At 46.6% G+C, this 21931-nt stretch overlaps 1 protein-coding gene across 1 annotated transcript; it reads right to left on the reverse strand.

Moving 5' to 3' along the window:
• Positions 1-1693: 1693 nt before the first annotated feature.
• SUPV3L1 (Suv3 like RNA helicase) lies at positions 1694-20843 on the reverse strand. The gene is made up of 16 exons (XM_061556617.1): positions 20757-20843; positions 19786-20098; positions 17326-17403; positions 16345-16452; positions 14204-14318; positions 13135-13303; positions 12547-12658; positions 11519-11596; positions 10493-10584; positions 8587-8767; positions 7721-7814; positions 6402-6621; positions 4950-5030; positions 4091-4267; positions 3173-3321; positions 1694-2730 (listed from the first exon to the last, which is right to left on the reverse strand). The coding sequence occupies exons 2-16, from the start codon at positions 20069-20071 to the stop codon at positions 2214-2216; spliced, it is 2457 nt and encodes an 818-aa protein (XP_061412601.1). The 5' UTR covers positions 20072-20098; positions 20757-20843; the 3' UTR covers positions 1694-2213.
• Between the last annotated feature and the right edge of the window lie 1088 nt (positions 20844-21931).

A 21931-nucleotide genomic window follows, 5' to 3' on the forward strand; every position in this document is an offset into this window, starting at 1 on the left:
AATTCTCCTCGTGGTCGTGTGGATTTACTCCAGGTCCTCCGGGTTGTACCATCCACATTTATAAAACCGCGTCTAGATTATTTGGCTGATACTACTATACATTCCCACTTTGATGAGCTATCAACACATGTGGCCAGGTTGCTTCTGAACAATAGCTCATAGCTCTAAGTGAGCTTTACTTGATAAATTAAAGTTTACTTTAGTTTTTTGGCACTGCTCGACTTGTGAATTCCCTCCCATAGTTTATTTTCCCAAGTTCTCACAACCTTGCTCAATCCACGAAAAAGTACTTAAAACAGATTGATAACACATTAAGTAGTATGCATGTTCAACTTCTTTCGCACCGTACTTAGCCAACCGTGCTAATCGGAGGTGTTTGAAATTTTGGGCCTTTGAGCCCTGTGCTCAGCGACCATAACACAAAAAAAAATCTGTATTTTATGTTCATAAATAATGGTTTAATTCCCCATTGTACAACGTCACACGGGGGACGGGAAGGTGGCATTTCTCAGGTAAGTTTTTAATTTAATCTAGGATTGAAGCTTTCGTGACTGCAAGAATTACTATACTCATTGGTTCTTTCGGTAAAGTCACGTATGGAGAAATAAAATACAAATAAAATTAAAATAGATCACGACGTTTCGAACGAAACACAAGCACTCGTCCTCAGGTGAAAATGGTGTAAACCACACAGCGAGGGAGCACACAGTAGGACATCACACACAGATCACACCGAGAACGGCAAACTGCACGGAGGCAAATACAGCAAGAAGATGGGAGACGCGAACTCGGCAAACCTTATAAATATAAAACTAGATTAATCCACCTCTACGGGGAGGGTGTCCTTACAATGATGTCCAAAACATATTTGCCTGTGTTGTCTTCTCTGTGTATCTCCACTTGTTGTAATTTTGCTTCGTTTACCGAGGTTACGTTTTCGTTTGTTTCCCATGTGCTTCTCCGTTTTCGTTTCCCCATGTGTTTCCCCCGATTTGTTGCCTGCATTGGTATTTGCATGTCCTTGCATGGTTACCATTCCCTTCCCCCACCTCTACAGCCGATATAAGTCCCTGTATGTGCCTCTCCATGTGTCTCTTGGTATGGTGTTGCTCGTTGTCTCTCTGTACTGCCCAAAACACCTTTCCCTGTCTTCTCTATGTATCTCTGCTACCTTGTACCTCGTGTCTGTTCACGAGTCCTTATCCTCTGTTTACCTTAGTGTGTTCAACCTAGAAGATGAACACAAGATTTAGCAGTCTTTTGAAGTACGTGGGGTCAACCAGGTTTAGTGTGTTGTTGGCCAACTGGGTTGCATCGCATTATATTACTAAGGTTTGCCGAGTTCGCGTCTCCCATCTGCTCGCTGTATTTGCCTCCGTGCAGTTTGCCGTCCTCTGTGTACTCTGTGTATGATGTCCCTCTGCGTGTTCCCTCGCTGTGTGGTTTACGCCATTTTCACCTGAGGACGAGCGCTTGTGTTGCGTTCGAAACGTCGTGATGTATTTTAATTTAATTTTATTTCTACATACGTGACTTTACCGAAAGAACCCATGAGTATCAGTTTTTAATTTCTGTATAAAAGCTCGCACACATTCAAACAACTGTCATCAATATACACGTACGTGGTCTGGCTGGCATATTTTAGTCAGTAACATGTGATTTAAGCGATCTTCAATACTACGCAAGCATGGAATAATAACGCACTTTAGCTTTATTTAATGTTATTATAATCAGTTATACTTAAAATGATACTTAATATTACATTCAACATCCTCCAGAAAACACGATCATCCAACCACATATTAAAAAAATTAACGTGCCAGTGAAAATTGATTTCACCTTTGGATGGCATTTATTGTCTTCGACCCGTTGAGTCCACAGTCAATGTTCCTGTATTATGCAGTCAATGCAATTAAAACAAATATGCATGTGGATCACTTATGATGCATCCCATGATATATAGGTCAGGGCACTGCAACAACAAAGCCGAAATTAGGCAATCGTCAGATTAAAGTTATCAGAAGGCAAAGTGACAACTTCAGTCGCCTTTTACACTTTCAATAGGGTAAAAATCAAGCTGTCGACGGCACAGATAATACTCTATCTATTTGAATTGACGACAACTTGCCCCTACCAATATCTACAAAGCGAACGCACGATGTTCCATTTAGTCAGGAGGATGTCAAACGCGAAAACATTCGCTCCTCTTCGTATTACCCCTGAGGTCCCCTCGCACCTCCTGGCGAGTTTCCCCTGTGGCCCGGTTTGTCACCATCGCCATCGTCGCCCTCAGCGTTGCTCCGCGATTTCTTGTCGCGCGCCAGCTCTCTCCGCAGCTGGTTCAGCATCTGTTGTGTCAGAAGACCCTGTTGCAGCAGCTGCTCGGACAGAGAGCTGCCCTTTGTCGCCTTCAAAGTGGTGTTCGTAACCCGCATGTCTGCTGCTCCCCCGGGGCCCTGGTTCTTGGCCCCTTGGCCCTTCCTCCTGTACCCAGTGCTACCGGCGCGGTCGGGCCCCTGGGTCTGGGACGACCTGTTTGGGCTGTCGGGGGAACTGCCGTCGTCATCGCCGCTGCCCTGCTTGTGCGGCACGCCGCCGCCGGCCCTGCTCTCCTCCGTAGCACGGATGAGGCGCGTGATGTTGCGTACCCCCTCCTGGATCGCGCTGTCCAACTGTTGCTGGAGGTCGCGCACCAGTACGGCGTCCGGAAACATGTCCATGAAGCGGTAGCTGTGGCATGAACATTGCGGCCGTGGGAACGTCAAAGCAAAGCAATGGCTGGCACCAAGGTAATAATAATAGTATAATGGCCTGCCGAGGCGAGAATGTTGATAAATGGCCGAGCAGTGTGGCTCTAAACAGCATTCAACAAAGATACAATGCAGGAATTTGTTTAGGTGGTTATGCCTCTCAGAATGATTTACCACCAACAAATAAGTCATGCATTTGATATTCTAAATGTATGATAAATGGAGAGGTAATATTATCGACCTTTCATATGATACAAAGCTCATGCCGCAGTTACGATAACAGGGACATCAAAACATAAAGCGATTCATTTTCAACAACTTATACTGTCAGATTGGTAATGCTGATTGCAAACGATGATTCAGGGCAGAAGTGGCTCAGAAGTCTTATAGTGCAGCAATGCAGGGCCACGTGGGCTACACACCTGAGCCACAGGTAGAGGTCGAAGACGTCGTGGACGGCTTCCAGGTGCACGAGGTCGCGGATGTTGCGTGGCTCAGCCAGGGGCCAGCTCACGTGGCGGCACAGCCAGCCGACCGTCAGTGGCTCGTTGCGGCTGTACTGCCGCGCAAACTGCAGCGTGCAAGGAACAGTTCACACGTACATGCGCGCAATCGTAATCACCCTCTCGCAGAATGGGACACACAGGCATTCATCCAGGAAAACACCTAGCCACGAACACACATATCGCCTGTTTTGCCTTAACAGGCTGTTGGGGCAAGTCCTGTTAGCGAGCACCTATGAAGGCTGGCACGGCACACGAGGGGGTGGTTGGCAAGCAATACGCTCGGCCGCCTTTGTCTCCCTAATGGCAATGTTGACACACCGCACCAAGTACTCATTTGAGGCTGAGTCGACCTAGGGGAGGTCTAGGACCGGTTCACATATTAGTCACTGGTGTTGGCCATGATCGGGAATCGAACTCGTGTCGCCGGGTTCGTAGCGCAGCGCGCTAATCGCTACACTCCCGCTCCTCCCATCAATCGCTCAGCCAATGACAGCGACATACGCTGTGAGCCAACGTAATGTTCTAACATCCATCTACGAGTGCACGTGCGCCAAGTTACCGTGTGCATGTTGAACTTCATTCGCACCGTACATAGCCAACTGTGCTAACCTGAGGTGTGTGCTCTCGTTGCGGTTGTGCCTGTGGGGCTGTGGTTGTGTTCGTGGAGTTGTGGTTGTGTTCGTGGGGCTGTGGTTGTGTTCGTGGGGCTGTGGTTGTGTTCGTGGGGCTGTAGAAGCTTTGTGGCTGTGTCCGTGATTGCATCCAAGGGTCATGCCAGTTACTGCTCCCGCACGTGTCCTTGCGCGACACCGAACGCGCCGCACGTGGACGTGCCTTGAGGAAGGACGTGCACACGAAGGGCTGCTTGCGGTTGATCGGCGCCGTGCAGAAGACGTAACGCACACGCAGGTTGAGTGGTATGTGCTGGATCATGTCAGCCAGGAATTTGAAGTCGTCCACGTTGCAGACAAAGAAGAGGCCGTCCACCTGCGACAAGCTCACAAAGATGTCCTGCGACCAGACGGGGTGGTCAACAAAAACACACAAAATCAAACTTTTTTTATTTTACACTTTTTATATTTTATCAGGAGGCCCAGAGCTGTATAGCTCTTTTTTAAAAGGGACACTGGCTGTCACAAAAGATAGCTCAGCGAAGTGGCTTATCACGTGGAAATGTATAGCAGCCACATACTCTAAATGCATGTTTCTATATATGGAGGGAAAAACTGTATGACCCGGAGAAAAGTCAACGCGACCACGGGGAGAACTCCAAATATGCAGCCGACGTCAGGCTCGAGATTGAACCCACAACCTGCTGTATACCAGGCGAGGTAGTTATCAGCGGCCATATCGCAGATAGCCACACAGATGTGAGTGCAATACGACTCCGATTAATTATCGGAGCACACGCACAAATAAGGGCCAACTCGTGACGGGCTGCCCACATTCACACTATCAGCAGATTGCACGTCCGGACACACAACTCTACGTTTGTCGATGTTCTTTGGTTTCCTACGCATTACACACACGGCTTCCATCGTCTCTTTCCTCATGTGCTTCTCGTATATCGTGCCAGCGCGCGGTATCCACAGCTTCTGCTGGGTGCTGTAGGAGAATCCGTGTTGCGTAGCTAGTAGAGAAAGCTGCGTGCGACCCAACCAGCATGTTCCTTGCTACACAATGCGTTACCTACGATAATATTGGAGAGGGTGGCTTGAGGTAGATTGTACGTAAACAGCTCCACTTGCTCCGCTGTGGGATGCAGCCCAGCCTCCTAAACCCAGCGGGGTACAAAGCAGCAACAGTTGTCACAGATGAACACGAAGAAATGTAACAGCAGAGATCGTAATGCTGTGGGCTCTTCTCCAGATCAACGATGTGTATACTTTCCAGCAATGTAGTCGCCAGTAATTTACGATGTGTTGCTTTACAATGACGGAACAGGAATTAACCAGTTCCTGTGAGAACTTGCATCACCAGGGTGTGGAAGCGAGGATAACGGCATCACCAAACCTTTGAGTTGACCAAGCACCATATACAAAACCACCACCTGCCACCATAAGCAGTGTTGTAGCTCCCTCTTTTCATCCCAACTGGTAGATCCCTCTATAATACAGGTTTTTTTGGGTTAGATCACGTAAATATAAATGTGTCGTTAAACCCGCCACCACCCAACACAGCCAATTAGTAAAGTTTGTCACGTAAACAAAACATGCCAATTTGTTACGAGTACAGCACACCGGTGTGTTGGAGAGTAAACCCACAACGTATACAATCTGAGTACGCCGTTTCGCCAGGAATTACAACTAGCTTCATCAGGCGACAGCCAGAGTTGTGGAGAAATCCTCCTGCTTCGGTCTTAAATAGAGGGATACGTGCGATGTCGTCACTTGTGAGTCAATACAGGGCTTCGAAGGACAAGAGTGGAGGAGGTGGGTTATTATCCAATGGCTTTAAAAGATAAAACGCTTGCTTGTGTAAATTATGTTACGTCTATGCAACTGTGATGACAGCATGGCAACATGGTCCACATTGCCAAAAATCTAAAATGGATCCAGAAATTACTCAATTGGGATCACGCGTAGCATCATCGGCGGGCCCCTCCTGTCAGCAGTAGCGGCTGGTGATGCCGAGTTACCTTGTGCCCACAAGGGACAGCTGCCACTGGGGTGGCACCCTTTCAAATGCGTTGATGAGATCAGATGTAGGTCGTTCGTCGCGTGGAACGTGCTCCGAGACGAGTAAAGGGCGCTCTGCCAAAAACAAACTCTCATCACTGATACTTCTTCCGCTTCTTCTTTCATACGGCTGCTGATGTCGATGTAGAGCAACGACTACAATTTCACATTTAGGTGGTCAAGCCAGATAACCGAGTCAGGAGCAGCGGAGTGGTGTATCATCGTTGTGATGTCTCCTTCATATTTGTGGATCGGGCATTTGCGTCGTTATACAATGTACGGTCTCTATTCGGGATAACCACAGTGACACACTTCTGCAGAATTTTAAATTTTCCATTTGTGCCTCAGGTTTCCGCATCCACTGCCCCGGTTTGTGCGGTGGATGCGGTTTAGGGTGGAGCATGAGCTTCGTGGAACATAAAACCCAGAGATCTTACTGCGTTGGGTCACTTGCTCCTGTTTGTTACCTGAATTGGCTCCAGTGGGCGCGCCATGATGGCCTTCAGCACCGGTAGGTCGTCGCGGTGCATGGTCGTCACCAGGCCATGGCTGAAGGCCGAGCCAAATCGGCCGGCGCGGCCGCCGATCTGCAGCGCCTGCGACGTGCTGATGCGCTCCATCGACTTCTCCCCCTTCTCGTTCATCGTGGGCTTGGTCAGCGAGTTGAATATCACCCGACGGATGCTCCTAAAAGTGCACGGGAGGAAACATCAGGAAGGACCTGAATAGCGTGTCTCTCTCTCAGTGGTCACGTGGATTTTTCTCCGAGTCCTCCAGTTTTTCCCTCCACATTTAGAAACACGCATTTGGAGTATTTAGCTGCAAAAGATTTCCACACGATAAGCGACTTAATTGAGCTACAATTTGTGATGGCCAGGTCGCTTCTGAACAAGAGCTATATAGCGCAGAAGGTCTTACCTGGTAAAATAAAAAGTTTAGTTCGTTTAGTTCAGGTCATGCCAGTGCACACAATAAGGTATGTCCCCAACACAATATTGCAAAGTAATATCTACGGGACCCTTTTTGCCGGTATCAAGATGGTGAAACAAGAATAGGCTTTACCCAAACTGCTTAACCAGAGCCATTCATGCTTTGATATTTGTATTGCTTTTGTGCCGTTTGCCTTTTGGCATTCTTTAGGCTAACACTGGTTTCTCTGCTCTAACACCGCTTTCTCTGGTCTAACACCGGTGATACAAGACTATAAAAGAGGCTCTCTCTGGTGTAGGCCAGTCAGCTTCAAGGATTTGCATATATGACCACAATAATCTGTGGTTAATGCAGAATATATGCCTTGCCATAGGTGTCTATTTGGCGTTTGAACATCTTAACACCTCCTGTGTGATTGCCGGAAAGGTTAAACCATTTTCATCATCACAATTTAAATGTGAATATGGCAATTTATGTCGTGTGTAACACGTAGGTTTTCGCGGCCAATATTAATGAATAATAATACATTTTTGGGTTAGGCCATGTAATGATTTCGCCAAATATGTGTCATTAAGACCTTTCACCACTTGACACAGCCAAATAAATGTAATTGTCGAGTGTACAAGCATTTCTAACACACCGGATGTTATTGTTTAAGCTCGCCGATAAGTTGAAGAGTAACCCATACAACCAAATTGAGCAGTTGAGGAATGACACTTGTGTCGATGATACGCCATCGAGAACATTTCCAGTGTAAGGTCTCCAGCGTGACGTGCATCGTGAATGGCCGACGAATGAACAGAGTGACACGGTTAGGGAGGGATTGGTCCGCTGTTAGTCCCCCCAGGACACTCACAGGTTAAGGCCCATGCCAATGGCGTCGGTGGCGACCAGAATCTTGCACGGGTCGCTGGGATCATTGAATTTCTTCGCCTGCGCCAGCTTAGTGCCTGAGAAGACGGGGCAAGCACGTGAGAAACGACCGCGCTCATCTGCAAGTTTACATTTGACCTAGATCTTACTGGACATATGTCTAAATACAATCATCCTTAATCAGCATGGGGCCAGTTGTCACTCGTCAATTATATTAGCCGTGGCCAGGGATTTAGCTCAAATAGCCAGCTTCATAGCGCAAAATGCTAATCACCACTTCCACCACAACTTAAAAAACATGTGAAATTTAAATATATTATAAACCTTGTTTGTTTCAAAACGGGAAGTTAGCCATTGTAATCCATGCTGGTTAGAATCAGAATATTTATTTATACTGGAGGATTCCGATGAGCTATAAAGCTCTTATTCACAAATGTCTAGTAGGGGCAGGTCAGAACGTTACAACAAACAATACAAAAAAACGATAGGAGTGTAGGAAAGGTAGACAAATAAAAAACGAAAGATTTTTATTTTACCAGGTAAAGTCCACTGAGATATTAGCTTTTTTTTTCAGACGCAACCTGGCCACAATTGATAGCTCAGCAAAGTGGCTTACCATTTGGAAATTTATAGCAGAAAAATAATCTAAATAATCTCAACGCAATGCGCAGGTCCACTACAAGGCATCAACGGGACCACTTACACATCTCCCGACAATACACAAAGTGTTGCTTGAGCTGCAAAGCCCACGGTAGAGACACGGCGTATGTATATTAAACTTCTTTCGCACCGTACGTAGCCAACCGTGCGAATGAATTACGGCATCGAATCTACGCGGGGAAACCTCACCTGGGGGCAGGCTGCCGTAGATGACAGCACACTCTTGGCCGCTGGCCTCAATCTGCCGACTGATGGAGTAGATATCGTTCTTGTTGAAGCAGACGACGCAGTCGCCCGATTGCAGCTTGTCCAGCGACTCCAGCGCACGGTCCTCGATGCTGATGGGAGTCAGCCGCTCGTACGTGTGCACCTGTCATGCCACGCGAAACGCGTGCACGGCCTTCAGCGTAACCGCAGCATGGTAGGATGGTCTCCGGCACCTACGATTAGCACGGTTGGCTATGTACGGTGCGAAAGAAGTTCAACGTACATACATACGTCTCGTGTTGCAGCGTATCTGTAGCCGGTAAAGCGTGTGAATTTGGATTTCATTTCATTCTTGCCAGATATACTGCTTGACAACACAGTTAAACCGGTAATATTAAGTGTTTCAGCCAGTTTTGGGTTTTAAGGTCAATTATTATCATCAGCAGCCATGATCCATCCACTGCTGGATGAAGGCCTCCCCAAGTCGTGACCATCTATCATGGTTCTGTGATCTACCAATCCACCTCGCCTGCACCCGAGATTATTTCATGGCTCCATCTCCCATCATGGATGTCCTCTCGGAGCGCATTTCATTTCTTACCTCAATATAAAAATTATTGAAGGAATTACATGCAGCCCTCTATCGCAAAAAAACAAACATATTTATCCACGAACGAGACCGGCTGTCAGATATAGAGGTTTCACACTTGAAGAATTTTTCTTATTATTCAAGGAAGATCGTGAAATCCACAGATTTAAGTCTCTCCACATAGCCTAGCGAAATTCACTTTGATCTCATTACAGCCGCCCTGCTTCCCGCTGTGCTGCCACTGAAGCAGTGGAGCGTGGTTTGTGATTGAGTTTTATTTCATGTCACGCGGATTATCCCCTTTGGCCAGTTGCCCTGGCTATTTTACAAGGGAGATCCATGCTGCATGAGCAATGCAGCAACAAAACAAAGACAACAACATCAACGTTGCAAGAGAACCAGTACAGGGTCCTTAAGCAAGATTGCGCAACTAACAACGGAGGTATTTAATGGATGTAAACGAAACACAATAATACAAAAAAAAATCGGAGCATATATGAAAGCAAGAGGTGCCATAAAAAAGTTAGGTGCAGGTGTAAGTAAAAAAAAATAAACATTGTCCAACAGTTGCATAAACACACAAATTGAAAAGGACAGTGCAAACGTGGGAGCACGAGGCACCAGTAAAAGAGTTACAGGGAGACGTGCAAGTGAGCTCTGTGCTTTGGTTTAACAGGAAACTGAAGAGGGGGAGTGAAGCGAGAGAACCATTAAATGGTTCACGTCATATCCACAGCAGGTTTTAGATTTTATCGCCAAAAAAACATAAATGACACGTGACTAACATTTACTAAATATACAGCATCTGCCTTCAATAATTTACGTGGGAAATCCATGTTATCCCAACAGTTATCCAATATAAATAAACATTCATATTCTGTTAATTGTAAAAACATTAAAAACATGTAAACCCTGTTGATTCCTCCCCTTATTCATTACAATAAAACCATTAATTACAATAAAACCATTAATTACAATAGAAACATTTATTGTAATGAATAACTCTGTCCTAAATACATTGGTAGCTCAGTGGTAAAAAAAGAGTTAACGTGAATGTTTAAGTAATCTATTATTGTCCATTCATGATTAACGTCATCTAATTTTTCCTTAATATTTCTCCGAAAAAAACCCAGTTAGTCAATCGCTTCTTCTGCAGTAAAGGTGATCTCAGGTCCAAAGGCATTACGCTTCCCTCTCTGCTTCATGTTAACAAAACTCGGGGGAGAAGATGGGATGAGGGAGCATTATAAGTCTGACCAGCGCGAGACTTGTTCTTATTCACTGGGCATTGCTTCTCACCTCCACCTCCTCGCCCGTGGTGAACATGAGGTCCCTGACCAGCGCGATGGCAGCTGGCTCCCCGCACACATGGACCTCTTCAGCACACAGCCCTGAGGGTGCGGGGTAAGAAGCGGTACGACAAGGCACGCGTACAGGAGGCGGCGCGAGCGACACGACGCGTACGTTAAGTTATCGGGAAAAAGCCAGAGACAAAAAGCGTGAGAAGGCAAAGTTGTGCGTGCGAGGAACAACAGAACAAAGGGTATCAAACTAAAGGTCTGACGGGCCAAGTAATGCGACGTGTGTTTTTTGTGAGAACAGAATGTTGAGGGCACAGACACTTGAAAACAAGACAAAGACGGCCTCTTTGGGTTCATGATGAAACTGAAATGTCATCTAACAAGGGAGTTGCTCTTGAGATTGTTGATCATATTGCTCAGTGAAACCCAGATCTGTCTCAACATCTACAAAAAGCCAAAGCCAATTCCCCCCGGATACCTTAGTCACCTTCACTTCAAACTGACGATTCAGCTCATGGCAATTCGAATCATGTGATGGCTCCTGGCTATCTTAACCCTTTCCCATTCCGATGACTAACACGTATGATGACGTAATAAAAAATGATGACGTACATGTACGTCATCAGTTTTCATTGCGTCATCGGGATGGAATAAAATGAAAAACTAAAATAACTTTATCGGTACCGAGGCTCCCACAAGGCCATGCGGGAAGGCGTGTGGCAGTTAGTTTGGCGCTAGCTGTCAAGAGTGCGGTCGTGTCGCTACAGTTCTCTGCCTCTCGAAATAAAATTAACGCTAATTGCACGTTCCGAGCTTCAGTGGTGAATGGAACCCACCCTGCAATTTGCAGACGTCTCGGAACAGAAAGGGTTAAGAACTGAGCCACCTAGTTCGATAGTGTATATGTCCTTCTTTGCACGTGCATACTTGATGTAATGTTCTGCTTAACATCTACATTCTCCTTCATAATTCCGTCGTCGTGGAGTTGGACGCGACGCTAGGGAGGCGCACACGTGCATCTTACCCAGCAACGCCCTGGTCCACGCCCATCCTCGTCCGGGGTCCCTTATCATCTGGATCTCATCCACAACGGCCACCTCATCTAGCGGGTACATTACACACAGTCGTCGCTCAGGCCAAACAATTCACAGCCGTCGATGCCAAATACGTGAAAATACACCACCACTCACAGCACATATTTGCATTTCTCAGATGTATTATTAAATGTATGGCACTCTTCTATCCAGATCTGGATGATGGTCTCGCAATGCTTTGTCAGTCGTGAGGGTTGATTACTGATGATGACAAAGGAAACGATGATGCAAATGATGATGTTGGTGAAGGGATGGTGAGGGATGGTGGCATCACTGTCACCAATGACACGTGCTATTGTTGCCACGGTTGATGGATGACGATGGATAACCATGATGGTGGAGGACGGTCACTGCGCTCTGCGGTACACGTTCTAATACCAGAGCTCCCACTTACATCAAAGTTAATGGATATGATGCTAATTTTGTGCAAATAGTGATGAATAATTTACATCATAAGACTTCCTACTATCTATAAGTAAACTGAGAATGGACGATTATCCTCGATATATGTTGAACCGTGCTAATTGGAGGTGTGGGAGGAAGGCCAACAAACTTCACACAAAAAGTTTGAAAGAAATAAATTTTTAAATCTACATTTAAAAGTGCATAGCTCTAATTGGCTTCCTAATAATGAGGCAAACCACGGAAATCTTGAGCGTCTCAACGTTGCCAATGTTTTCACTGGGACTTCTTACGCACGCACGTATCGGGCCGACACTAGTGGTGGCCAACTGGCGTCTCCTGAGCTGCATGTGGCCCTTTAATCCACACACATGTGGCTCTATCAAAGGGGCATAACGTGGAATGTGCTATCACAGGAGTGAAGAATGTCTACCCGTGCTGTGGCGAAAACTGTTGATCTACAAACACACTTATACAATATACACCTGGCTCTTTGCAGAACTCATGGGTACTCTTTGGCTCCTGGGCTGTTACAGGTTGGCCACCCCTGACTTACACATTATGTTGGTGCTGCACATTTCGATGGTGCAGGCCACGTGGGAGGACGGCCGACCCTCCTCAGAGGCGAATAACCGCTCCTCACCCGTCACCAGGTCACATGGTACGCCCTACCACCCAGAGACAGGTCAAAGCCACACACACACACAAGAGCACGTGAGTACAGCTTCTGTTTTGAGCTTATAATCTGGTGATATTGCTTTGGCAGCGGTACACAAGCACACAGAATAACAAAAAACAAACCACAACATATTCATCAATATCACTGCTTTAAAAGGAAACGTCATAGACCATGTTTTGGATAATAGGCCTAACTTCATAGCAATTATGTGCTTTGTGCTCCGAACCCGGCGATCCGAGTTCGATTCCTATTCACTCAGAATAAATATCTGAACCAGTCCTGGGTCGTCACTAGGTCGAATCAGCATTACATGAGTACCCGGTGCGATGTGTGAATATCAGCACTGGAATGACAAAGGGGGCTGGGCGTGGTGTTAACCACCATCCACTCGCCAACACTTGCCCCAACAGACTGTTAAAAGGCTACACGGGAGATCTTGGTTTGTGTGGCGGTGCGCACACCGACCGCTCCTTTGCTGCGCTCGTAGATCTCGTGAGCGAGCAGCCTCAACGGGCCACAGTAGACGGCCGAGCGTGCCGCCAGGAAACGCTGAATGGCGTGGTGAGTCTTGCCACTGTTGGTGGGGCCCGCGTGGAACACGATCTTGCGCTGCATGGTCCGTGCCTCTGGGTACCTGCAAAAAACACGAGAGCGGTCGTGTATTTACGATGTTGAACTTCTTGGCACCGTACGTAGCCAACCATGCTAATCAGAGGTGTGGGGGAAGGACAACAAACTAAAAGACGATAAGCAGTTCGAAAGATATGAGTTTTCAATCCAGACTTAAAAGTGTATAGCCATTAGATAAGCGACATTGAATACGTCAAGCATCGTCAGAACAAAATCCAGAAAGTCAGAATAAAAATCGAGGAAATTTGAATGAAAAATTGCATTCTATTTCTGAGCTCACAACAAATGTTGAATTAATTCATGAAGAGGCTGAAGCCACAAAAAGCAGTTCGAAAGAAATGAGTTTTCAATCTCGGCCGAATAGTGCATAGCTCTAGTGGCTTCCTAATATCGTATGGAAGAGCGTTCCAGACGGCCGAAGAAGCGCATCTAAAAGCGCGCAAATGGAAATTGCTCATGGTGCGACCCTGGATACTGCTGCTCTTGTGATATATTGCTTCTTTCATTTTATTATTCACTGCGGTAATTTTATATTTGAAAGCTAAGGACTGTTATGAGTAATGTAAAACAGGTCTCACTTTTAGAAATTTGATGTCGCAGCGTCTTTTGTGTTGAGTAAATTATTACGTAAACAAATTCCATTTTTGTTCTGGAGGATTATAGGTTGGTGGCTTAATTTGAACGTAGCCACACTTAGTGGCTTGGCAATAACGAAAAATATCTGTGTGCTCCAGTCATGCGAAGCAGCAGTGTGTTAGTCGTACAATTTAGAAGTATGCTGACAACTAACGTTGTTGACATTCACAGCACGAATACATCAATAGGCATCGATTTGTTTAAGGAAAAAAAACATACTTTAAATAAAGAGAATGCACACAGGGGAATTGGATTTAAAAGTACAAACCAGTTACTGGGGAACCGAAGGTCACTGATCTTGCGCAGCTCCTCCATGCACTCCAGCATGGGGAAGATCTGCCGGGAGTGCTGCAAGAAGTAGGGGAAGATGTCGTCCACGTGTCCTGCGATCAGACAACGGCCCCACAGTCACGAATGTGCTGGGGAACTCAATCTCCTAACACCCTGCAGTCACACCTGTGCCGGTAACACTTTAATCAAAGTGGGTACAATTCATTAGGCTTATCAAACCGGTAAACTGGTAACCATTTTTTATAAGTGATTACCACTTGTCAAAGTCAGGAACCAGTAACAATTCCCAAATTAATCGTAGTCATGACTGCACTGAATGGCACGCAAGAAGCAAGAAGGCACAAATGGTACGGTGGTCTAAGTTTCCTATGCGTGCGGCGATCCGGTCACTTTTCTTTTAGATGTTTTTTTCCAATTGGTTACCGGTAATACAAAAAAGAACAATTTGAACCATCTTACAACACAGCCCAACTGCGTCAACGGAGCGATGCATGACGCCAATAAATTTTAAACTAATTACTCCAGAACTGCTTTTTGCGTTCAGTTTGTTGTTCTTCCCCCGCACCTCCGATTAGCACAGTTGGCTACGTATGGTACGGTGCGAAAGAAGTTCAACACACATACAAAACAAGTAAACCAACATTTTACTATTCAAGAGTAATTTTTTGCCTCTATCACAAAAGTGCCCCCGATACCGATGTGCGGCACAGTTGGAGAGGAGGGAGTGAATATCAGACGGCCACAGCCAGGACAGAGAAGCGACGTTCGCCTTGTCTGGTTCACGAGATGATGGGCTTGCCAAGGAGGAGAAGGGCACTTGTGGCAGACTGGAAGTTGCGAGATGGAACCTACGATGAGACCATTTGTGACCCAGGGTGTGAGTGTGTGTGCTTTGTAACAGAGGGCAGCCACTTTGGACAGGTGCATTGTTGAACTATGAAATTATTTTTTATTTTACCAGGTAAAGCCCACTGAGCTATGTAGCTCTTTTTCAGAAGCGACCTGGCCACAAATGATAGCTCAATTAAGTTGCTTATCACGTGGAAATTAATAGCAGCCAAATACTCTAAAAGCCTGTTTCTAAATATGGAGGGAAAAGCCGGAGAAAAATGCAATCAACAATGGGGAGAACATGCAAACTCCAAATATACAGCAGGCATCAGGTTCAGGATCGCACCCATAACCTCCTGCATACCAGGCGAGGGAGTAAACATCTTGTCACCGCGGCGCCCTGGATGCCAGTGGAGTTAGGTCTGAGGAATGGATGAAGGAATCACGTCTAGTGCCGAGTAGTGTGCGGGGCAAGGCACTTGTGAATGTGCTGGAGATGCTTGAGATGTTTTGTAGATGTGCCGGAGAACACAGCGTTGCAGTGAAGTCCAGTCTAGATCAGACGGTAGGTAGAGTAGGAGGCAATGGCGTTTGGCAACTAAGTGTTCCGAGGAGAGGGAAAATATTACGAAGCCTGGTGAGGTGGTGATTGGAAATGTGGACAATGGATGAAATGTGAAAGTCCAAACTCAGGTTCTGAGCTAATAGGACACGAAGCATCTTGGGATGGGTGGTTGATGTGATGAGGCACCCAGCTTTGGCAGGTCAGGAGTAGATGGCATTCGGGAAAGCCTCTCGACTGCCTATGATCATGACCTCATATGTTAACGGATTTAACAGGAGACAGTTTTCCCAGAGGCAATGCTGAACTGACAGAGAGAGCAGCCAGTAAGATCAGGAATAACTGACCGGGAGCTTGAAGGGGGAGTTGTATAAACGTATGGAGTAATGAACAAAGCATTGCAATGTATGCCAATGAAATACAGTATTCCCTCGTTATTCGCAAGGGATACGTTCCAGATATTATCATAAATAAATAAGCTATTAAATACATGCAAAATATCATAACACAAAAATTGGTGATAATAAACTAAGTAAAACATGTTTAAGCATTAAATAAAAGTTTATCAAATAACTTACCTTATATTATCATACAGTGCATCATCAATTCATCTCATTACTTTATCTCTCATCACTTTCTCTCTCATCATCAAATCACAGCGTGATGAGGCAACCGTGCCGAGCAATGCAAAGACGTTGTCCCAGGCTAAGAGCGCAGCTGCGTACCTGCCCCACAGGAGATGTCACTCAGTGCGATGTGGAACTCGACGGGAAGTGCATTTGACTCCATCACCCACTTGCGGAAACTGATGAACGCTTGGTGAAAGAGCCGTGCTGTGTCGCCAAACAAGCACACACACACACACCAAGCAGTAATTAGCAACTGTTGTCATCGGCTGCCATAATCGATCCGCTGCTGGATGATGTTGATCGTAAAATATTTTTAACGGCACGTTACGCAATTCCCGTTTAGCGACCTTGACAAACATGCTGAGCGAAATATTTTAAGACGCTGAACACTTTGTTTGTGTGCTGAACTAGTAACGAATTGGCATGTTTTGTTTATGTGAAAAACCTTACTATTCGGCTGCGTCGGGTGGTGGCGGGTTTAATGACAAATTTATAATTTGTTAGTGATCTAACCCAAAAACCTACATTATGGACTTTGTTTGTAGTAAGACGGATCACTGGTCATAAAATAAAGGACAAACATTTGTTGATTAGAGTATTGAGTTGTTTATCAAGATACTTATCAAAAGATAAATAGCACATAGATGGTGTAATATTCCTTATATGAAAACCAGAAATATGCATGTGAGATGTATAATAATCCCAATTGTAGACATCTCTTGATTTAAGAAACTGTTTTTTGGCAAACTTTAGAGATTGCCAGCTGTAAAATAACATTTTTAAAGCTATCTTATGAGTCATACTGTAATATTTATGTTTTAAAGGATACTCTTTGGGTCTTTTGGTAAAAGGATAATCAAGAACCCAATTATCTATGTACAATTATTTTCGTTTAAAATAAAATTACATTAAAAAGGCTCCGTCTGTGTTTATAAAGCAATGTGAAAGACACATAATAAAAGAACGTGACACAAAAAACAACTGCTCTTTAATTAATCCCATTGCTGCTTCAGTGAGCATATCAGGTTCATGTTTGGTGAATACATTTTATAAATGTGAAAAAGGCAAAAGAATTACCATCTAAGCCATTGTCCACTCCCAGTTTCTGCATCTCCTTCCGCTTGTAGAATTTGTTCAATATTTTCAAAACCTCATCTACGAGCAGAAACAATAAAACACAAGTTAGGAAATGCACCAAAAACATTCTGAGAGGCGTGCATTAAAACTATCTACATATTACCAAATAATACTTGTTTGAATTTCTAGAAAATAAGCTCTAAAACCCTCCAATTTCACCGACATATTATTTATAGTAACATATCGGTTATATATTTCTCACACATATTTGAAATAAATACAGAGAATCAATTTTCACCATTACCTGAAAACTGTGGTGGGAAATTCGTAAGGATCGGTTACTGAGTGACAGTCATGAACCAAATACCGAGGTAGAAGTAATACCAGCAACATTACAAAAGAGATGTAACAGCAAGTCATTCTCGTTTCCCTTCGACCAGATTTAAGTACGAATTCACAACTGTTGAACATGATGGACAATGACATTCCATCCTTGCCTCGGTGAAACTCGACTCCTCAGTCGATGTGAAATATTTTAAAACGTCCACCACATTCTGCAATTCTTTGGTTCTTTCGGTAAAGTCACGTAGGTAGAAAAATAAAGTAAAAAAATAATAATATATCACGATGTTTCGATCGCAACACAAGCGGCCGTCCTCAGGCGGAAAAAATAATCCAGCAGTGGAACTGCTGTAATTAAATTAAAAAAAATTTCAAATCAACATTTACAATATCCAGTCGCCATCTCCACAGTTGTCACGTTGAGCGATTTCCCTACTTCGGCTGCCATTATAATCTTAGTCTCGACCACCAGCCATCATCCCTTCCGGCAACAAGTTAACTTTTTTTGAGTCAACTACGCTGTTTCAAACTTGCATGCATTTCGCTTCCTGCATCTCAAAAGTAATTAAAACTTCAGAGCGTTAACTTCTCTCTCTTTGTGCTGGTGTCTTTGTGACCATATTTCTCATCCATATTCCGTGAGCAGATAATATGTACTGATTGAAACCACGTGTTCTGTAGATCACACTACAGGGATCGTTACTTTACATTATTAAGTTCAGCTTCCAAATGCATTTTAATTCTGTCCCCACTTCACTACCTGGCCAAGTTACGCATTCTGATGCATTTCCCAGCGTCACTCGCACAGATTATAGTCATATGTTTCGAAAATATATTCCTGAGGTTTTTTTATTATATTGCGTAAATATGTCGATAAACCCGCCACCACCTGACACGGCAAATTAGTAATAAACAAAACATGCCAGTTCGTTAATAGTTCAGCACCCCGGTGTGTTGGAGAGTAAACTCACAACAATTACAATTCGAGTTCGACGTTTCGCGGGTAATATTTGGTCCTATTTTTTACGACTCGCTTCACACCTTCTCTATTTAGTTATTATGCAATTTCAGTTGATTGCTATACTGTTGAAAGCAAAGGCATTTGAAATGACATGGGCAAGGCAAAAACACCGTAAGCCGGGCGACATACAACCGGTTAGTGCTATGCTAGTGACGAATTGGCCACGTTCTGTTTACGTGACAAACCTTACTAATTGGCTGCGTCGGGTGGTGGCGGATTGAACGACACATTTATACATTTATACGCCATCTAACCCAAAGAACCTATGTTATGGTTGCCTTAATCTGCCTGTAGAATTCCAATGCACTGCATTTGCAGTCTCCACGTACAACTCCAGCCGGACCAGGCACGTTGGTTCCCACTGCTGCTTCTCACGCACCAGCACCACCCCCCCACACACCCCAACCCATCAACACGATTTGCTCCGCCGTCAAATTGTTGTCGTGATGTTTAAGCCAAGCCACGAAATACACTTCCAGATCTCGCGACTGATTTCATGAGAATATATTTGCTTTGAAGCTTTCGTGACTGCAGGAATTACTCTTTGCTTCTTTCGGTAAAGTCAAGAAAATCTTTTTTTTTCTCTCTCTCAAATGTAGTTCTACCTGACGACGGTTGCTTGTATTGCAATCGAAACGTCGTACTCTATCATTTAATTCATTTTCTTCCCACGTGACTTCACCGAAAGAACTCAAAGATAATACATTTTCTTTGTTCTTTCGGTAAAGTCACGTAAAAGTGAAATAATAAAATAATAAAAAACAATCAAAATTCTCACGACGTTTCGACTGCAACACAAGCAATCATCATAAAATGTTCTTTCTGTGGATTTCACACCTGATGATGATTGCTTGTGTTGCAGTCGAAACGTCATTCAGACGCTGTCTTTCCGACAGACCTGTTCTTCACCTGAGGACGGCTGCTTGCGTTGTGGCCGAAACGTCGTGAGAATTGTATTTTATTTTTAATAATTTTATTATTTCCCTTCTACGTGACTTTACCGAAAGAACCAAGAAGATGAATCCCTGCAGTCACGAAAGCTTTAAATCAAAATATAACACATTTGTTTAAAACTCCAGAGCTTCCTCTCGGCTCACTCTTGTCGAGTGACTGCGTGAGCTCGGCTCCGATGTTCTCCTCGCTGCCGCCGACCGCCGGCTGCACGACCAGCGGCACGAACAGCGACGTGTCGGCCGGCCTCGGCCCCGACGAGAAGGCAGAGGCAGGGAGGCAGCGACCACCCCAGGCCACGGCCGACGGGGCCAGCCACGCCGGGCCACGCGGGGAAGCCGAGGAGGAGGAGGCGGCGGCGACGACTCGGCGACTCCAGACGCCGACGCGAAGCAGCAGGAGCCCGGCCGAGCCGCGCCGCACCACGCTCATGCTGCGTCTCTTCGGTTAACACGGAGCCTGCGGACACGCACGGGGAGCTCAGTGATGGTGTGACCCCCCCCGTAAGTATTGTGTCTCTTCGTGAGCGTGGAGGTCAGGGGACACGGAGGGGGTTAGGGAGATCACCGGAGCGGCCAAGCGGAATGCGGCACCTGAGCGCGGTGGCTGTCGGTGTGTAGCGAGTGTGTTGGGGTGTGGTGGCGAGTCGAGTGAATGCGGTGTCTAACCAGCCTGGCAAGTGTGGTGAGTAGCGAGTTTGGTGAGGGGTGAGCTTAGTGAGTGTGGTGAGGAGCGAGCCTGGTGAGTGTGGTGAGTGTGGTGAGGTGTGAGCCTGGTGAGTGGCGAGCCTGGTGAGTGTGGGAGTAGCGAGGAGGGAGCCTGGCGAGTGTGGTGAGTGTGGTGAGTAGCGAGCCTGGTGAGTGTGGTGAGGGGTGAGCCTGGTGAGTGTGGTGAGTAGCGAGCCTGGTGAGTGTGGTGAGGGGTGAGCCTGGTGAGTGTGGTGAGGGGTGAGCCTGGTGAGTGTGGTGAGTAGCGAGCCTGGTGAGTAGCGAGCCTGGTGAGTAGCGAGCCTGGTGAGTAGCGAGCCTGGTGAGTAGCGAGCCTGGTGAGTAGCGAGCCTGGTGAGTAGCGAGCCTGGTGAGTAGCGAGCCTGGTGAGTAGCGAGCCTGGTGAGTACCGAGCCTGGTGAGTAGCGCGGAGGGAGCCTGCGAGCGGCAGGCTGCGCACGTGTGACTCTCTTGACATCCCAGCCGGGTCCAAGACAGCTAGGACCCCTCCCCATCCACAAACGGGGTGTCCGAAGACGGCCTGATTCGCGTACGTTTAAACACTCTTAATTTACGCACGACATCGCGCAAGCTTACATTGTACAAACCCCATCGTATTTGCGATGTTATAAAATGCTCGTTTTATAACCACCTCGAAATTACAGAATCGCAGTTCGCTTTGCCGCTAAGCCCAATGGCGCAATGGGACAGGCAACAACTGAGGACGCCCAACACCGGGCTGCGAGAATCGATAGTCGATACAATCGATCGCAGACTGAGCGAGGCGACCAAGTCGACAAGAGTCGATAGCCGACGCGAGATCGGCAGTGGCGACGTCACTACGTCGCTGTGCTCGGAAGTGACATCCCCTGTGACGTCACCACGCTCGAGCGTGGTGACGCGCTGACGTCATCGCGCCCACCGCTCGCCCGGGCCGTGGTGACGTCACCGTGATTAGGGCGTCCACGCTGGGCCGTGATGATGTCATCGAATCTCCTCGCATGGGCCGTGGTGACGTTGAACGTGGTGACGTCCCCATGCTACGCCGTGATGATGTCATCGTATTCCATCGCCCTGCCCGTGGTGACGTTTTCGCGGTTACGTCACAAGAGCTCAAGGCTGTCGGGGACGTCATTAAGTCACCCTCGCCCGGGCCGCGGGGACGTTGAACGCGGGTGCGTTTGACCGACATGACGTCATTAAGTCACCCTCGTCCGGGCCGTGGGGACGTTGAACGCGGTTGCCCATTGACAGACATGACGTCATCATGTCACCCTCGCCTGGGCCGCGGGGACGCGCTGCTGTGAACGCGGTTGCGCTGGGGCGTGATGACGTCATCACGTCACCCTGGCCGCGCTGCTGTGAACGCGGTGGCGCTGGGGCGTGATGACGTCATCACATCACCCTCGCCGCGCTGCTGTGGACGCGGTGGCGCTGGGGCGTGATGACGCCATCACGTCACCCTGGCCGCGCTGCTGTGAACGCGGTGGCGCTGGGGCGTGATGACGTCATCACATCACCCTCGCCGCGCTGCTGTGGACGCGGTGGCGCTGGGGCGTGATGACGTCATCACGTCACCCTGGCC

This window comes from Lethenteron reissneri, chromosome 22, assembly GCF_015708825.2.
Source record: "Lethenteron reissneri isolate LAM-NWPU_2019-01 chromosome 22, ASM1570882v1, whole genome shotgun sequence".
Classification (NCBI taxonomy): Eukaryota; Metazoa; Chordata; class Hyperoartia; order Petromyzontiformes; family Petromyzontidae; genus Lethenteron; species Lethenteron reissneri.

Bases quoted from the DNA above. Each gene is read 5' to 3' on its own strand.
- SUPV3L1 (XM_061556617.1), bottom strand. From the start codon at position 20,071: ATGAGCGTGGTGCGGCGCGGCTCGGCCGGGCTCCTGCTGCTTCGCGTC. The intron at 17,404-19,785 runs GTGAGCCGAGAG...TTCTGCTCGTAG, and splicing joins CACGCAGTCACTCGACAAGA to ATGAGGTTTTGAAAATATTG. The intron at 11,597-12,546 runs GTAAGTCAGGGG...TGTACCCGCTAG, and splicing joins GTGCAGCACCAACATAATGT to ATGAGGTGGCCGTTGTGGAT.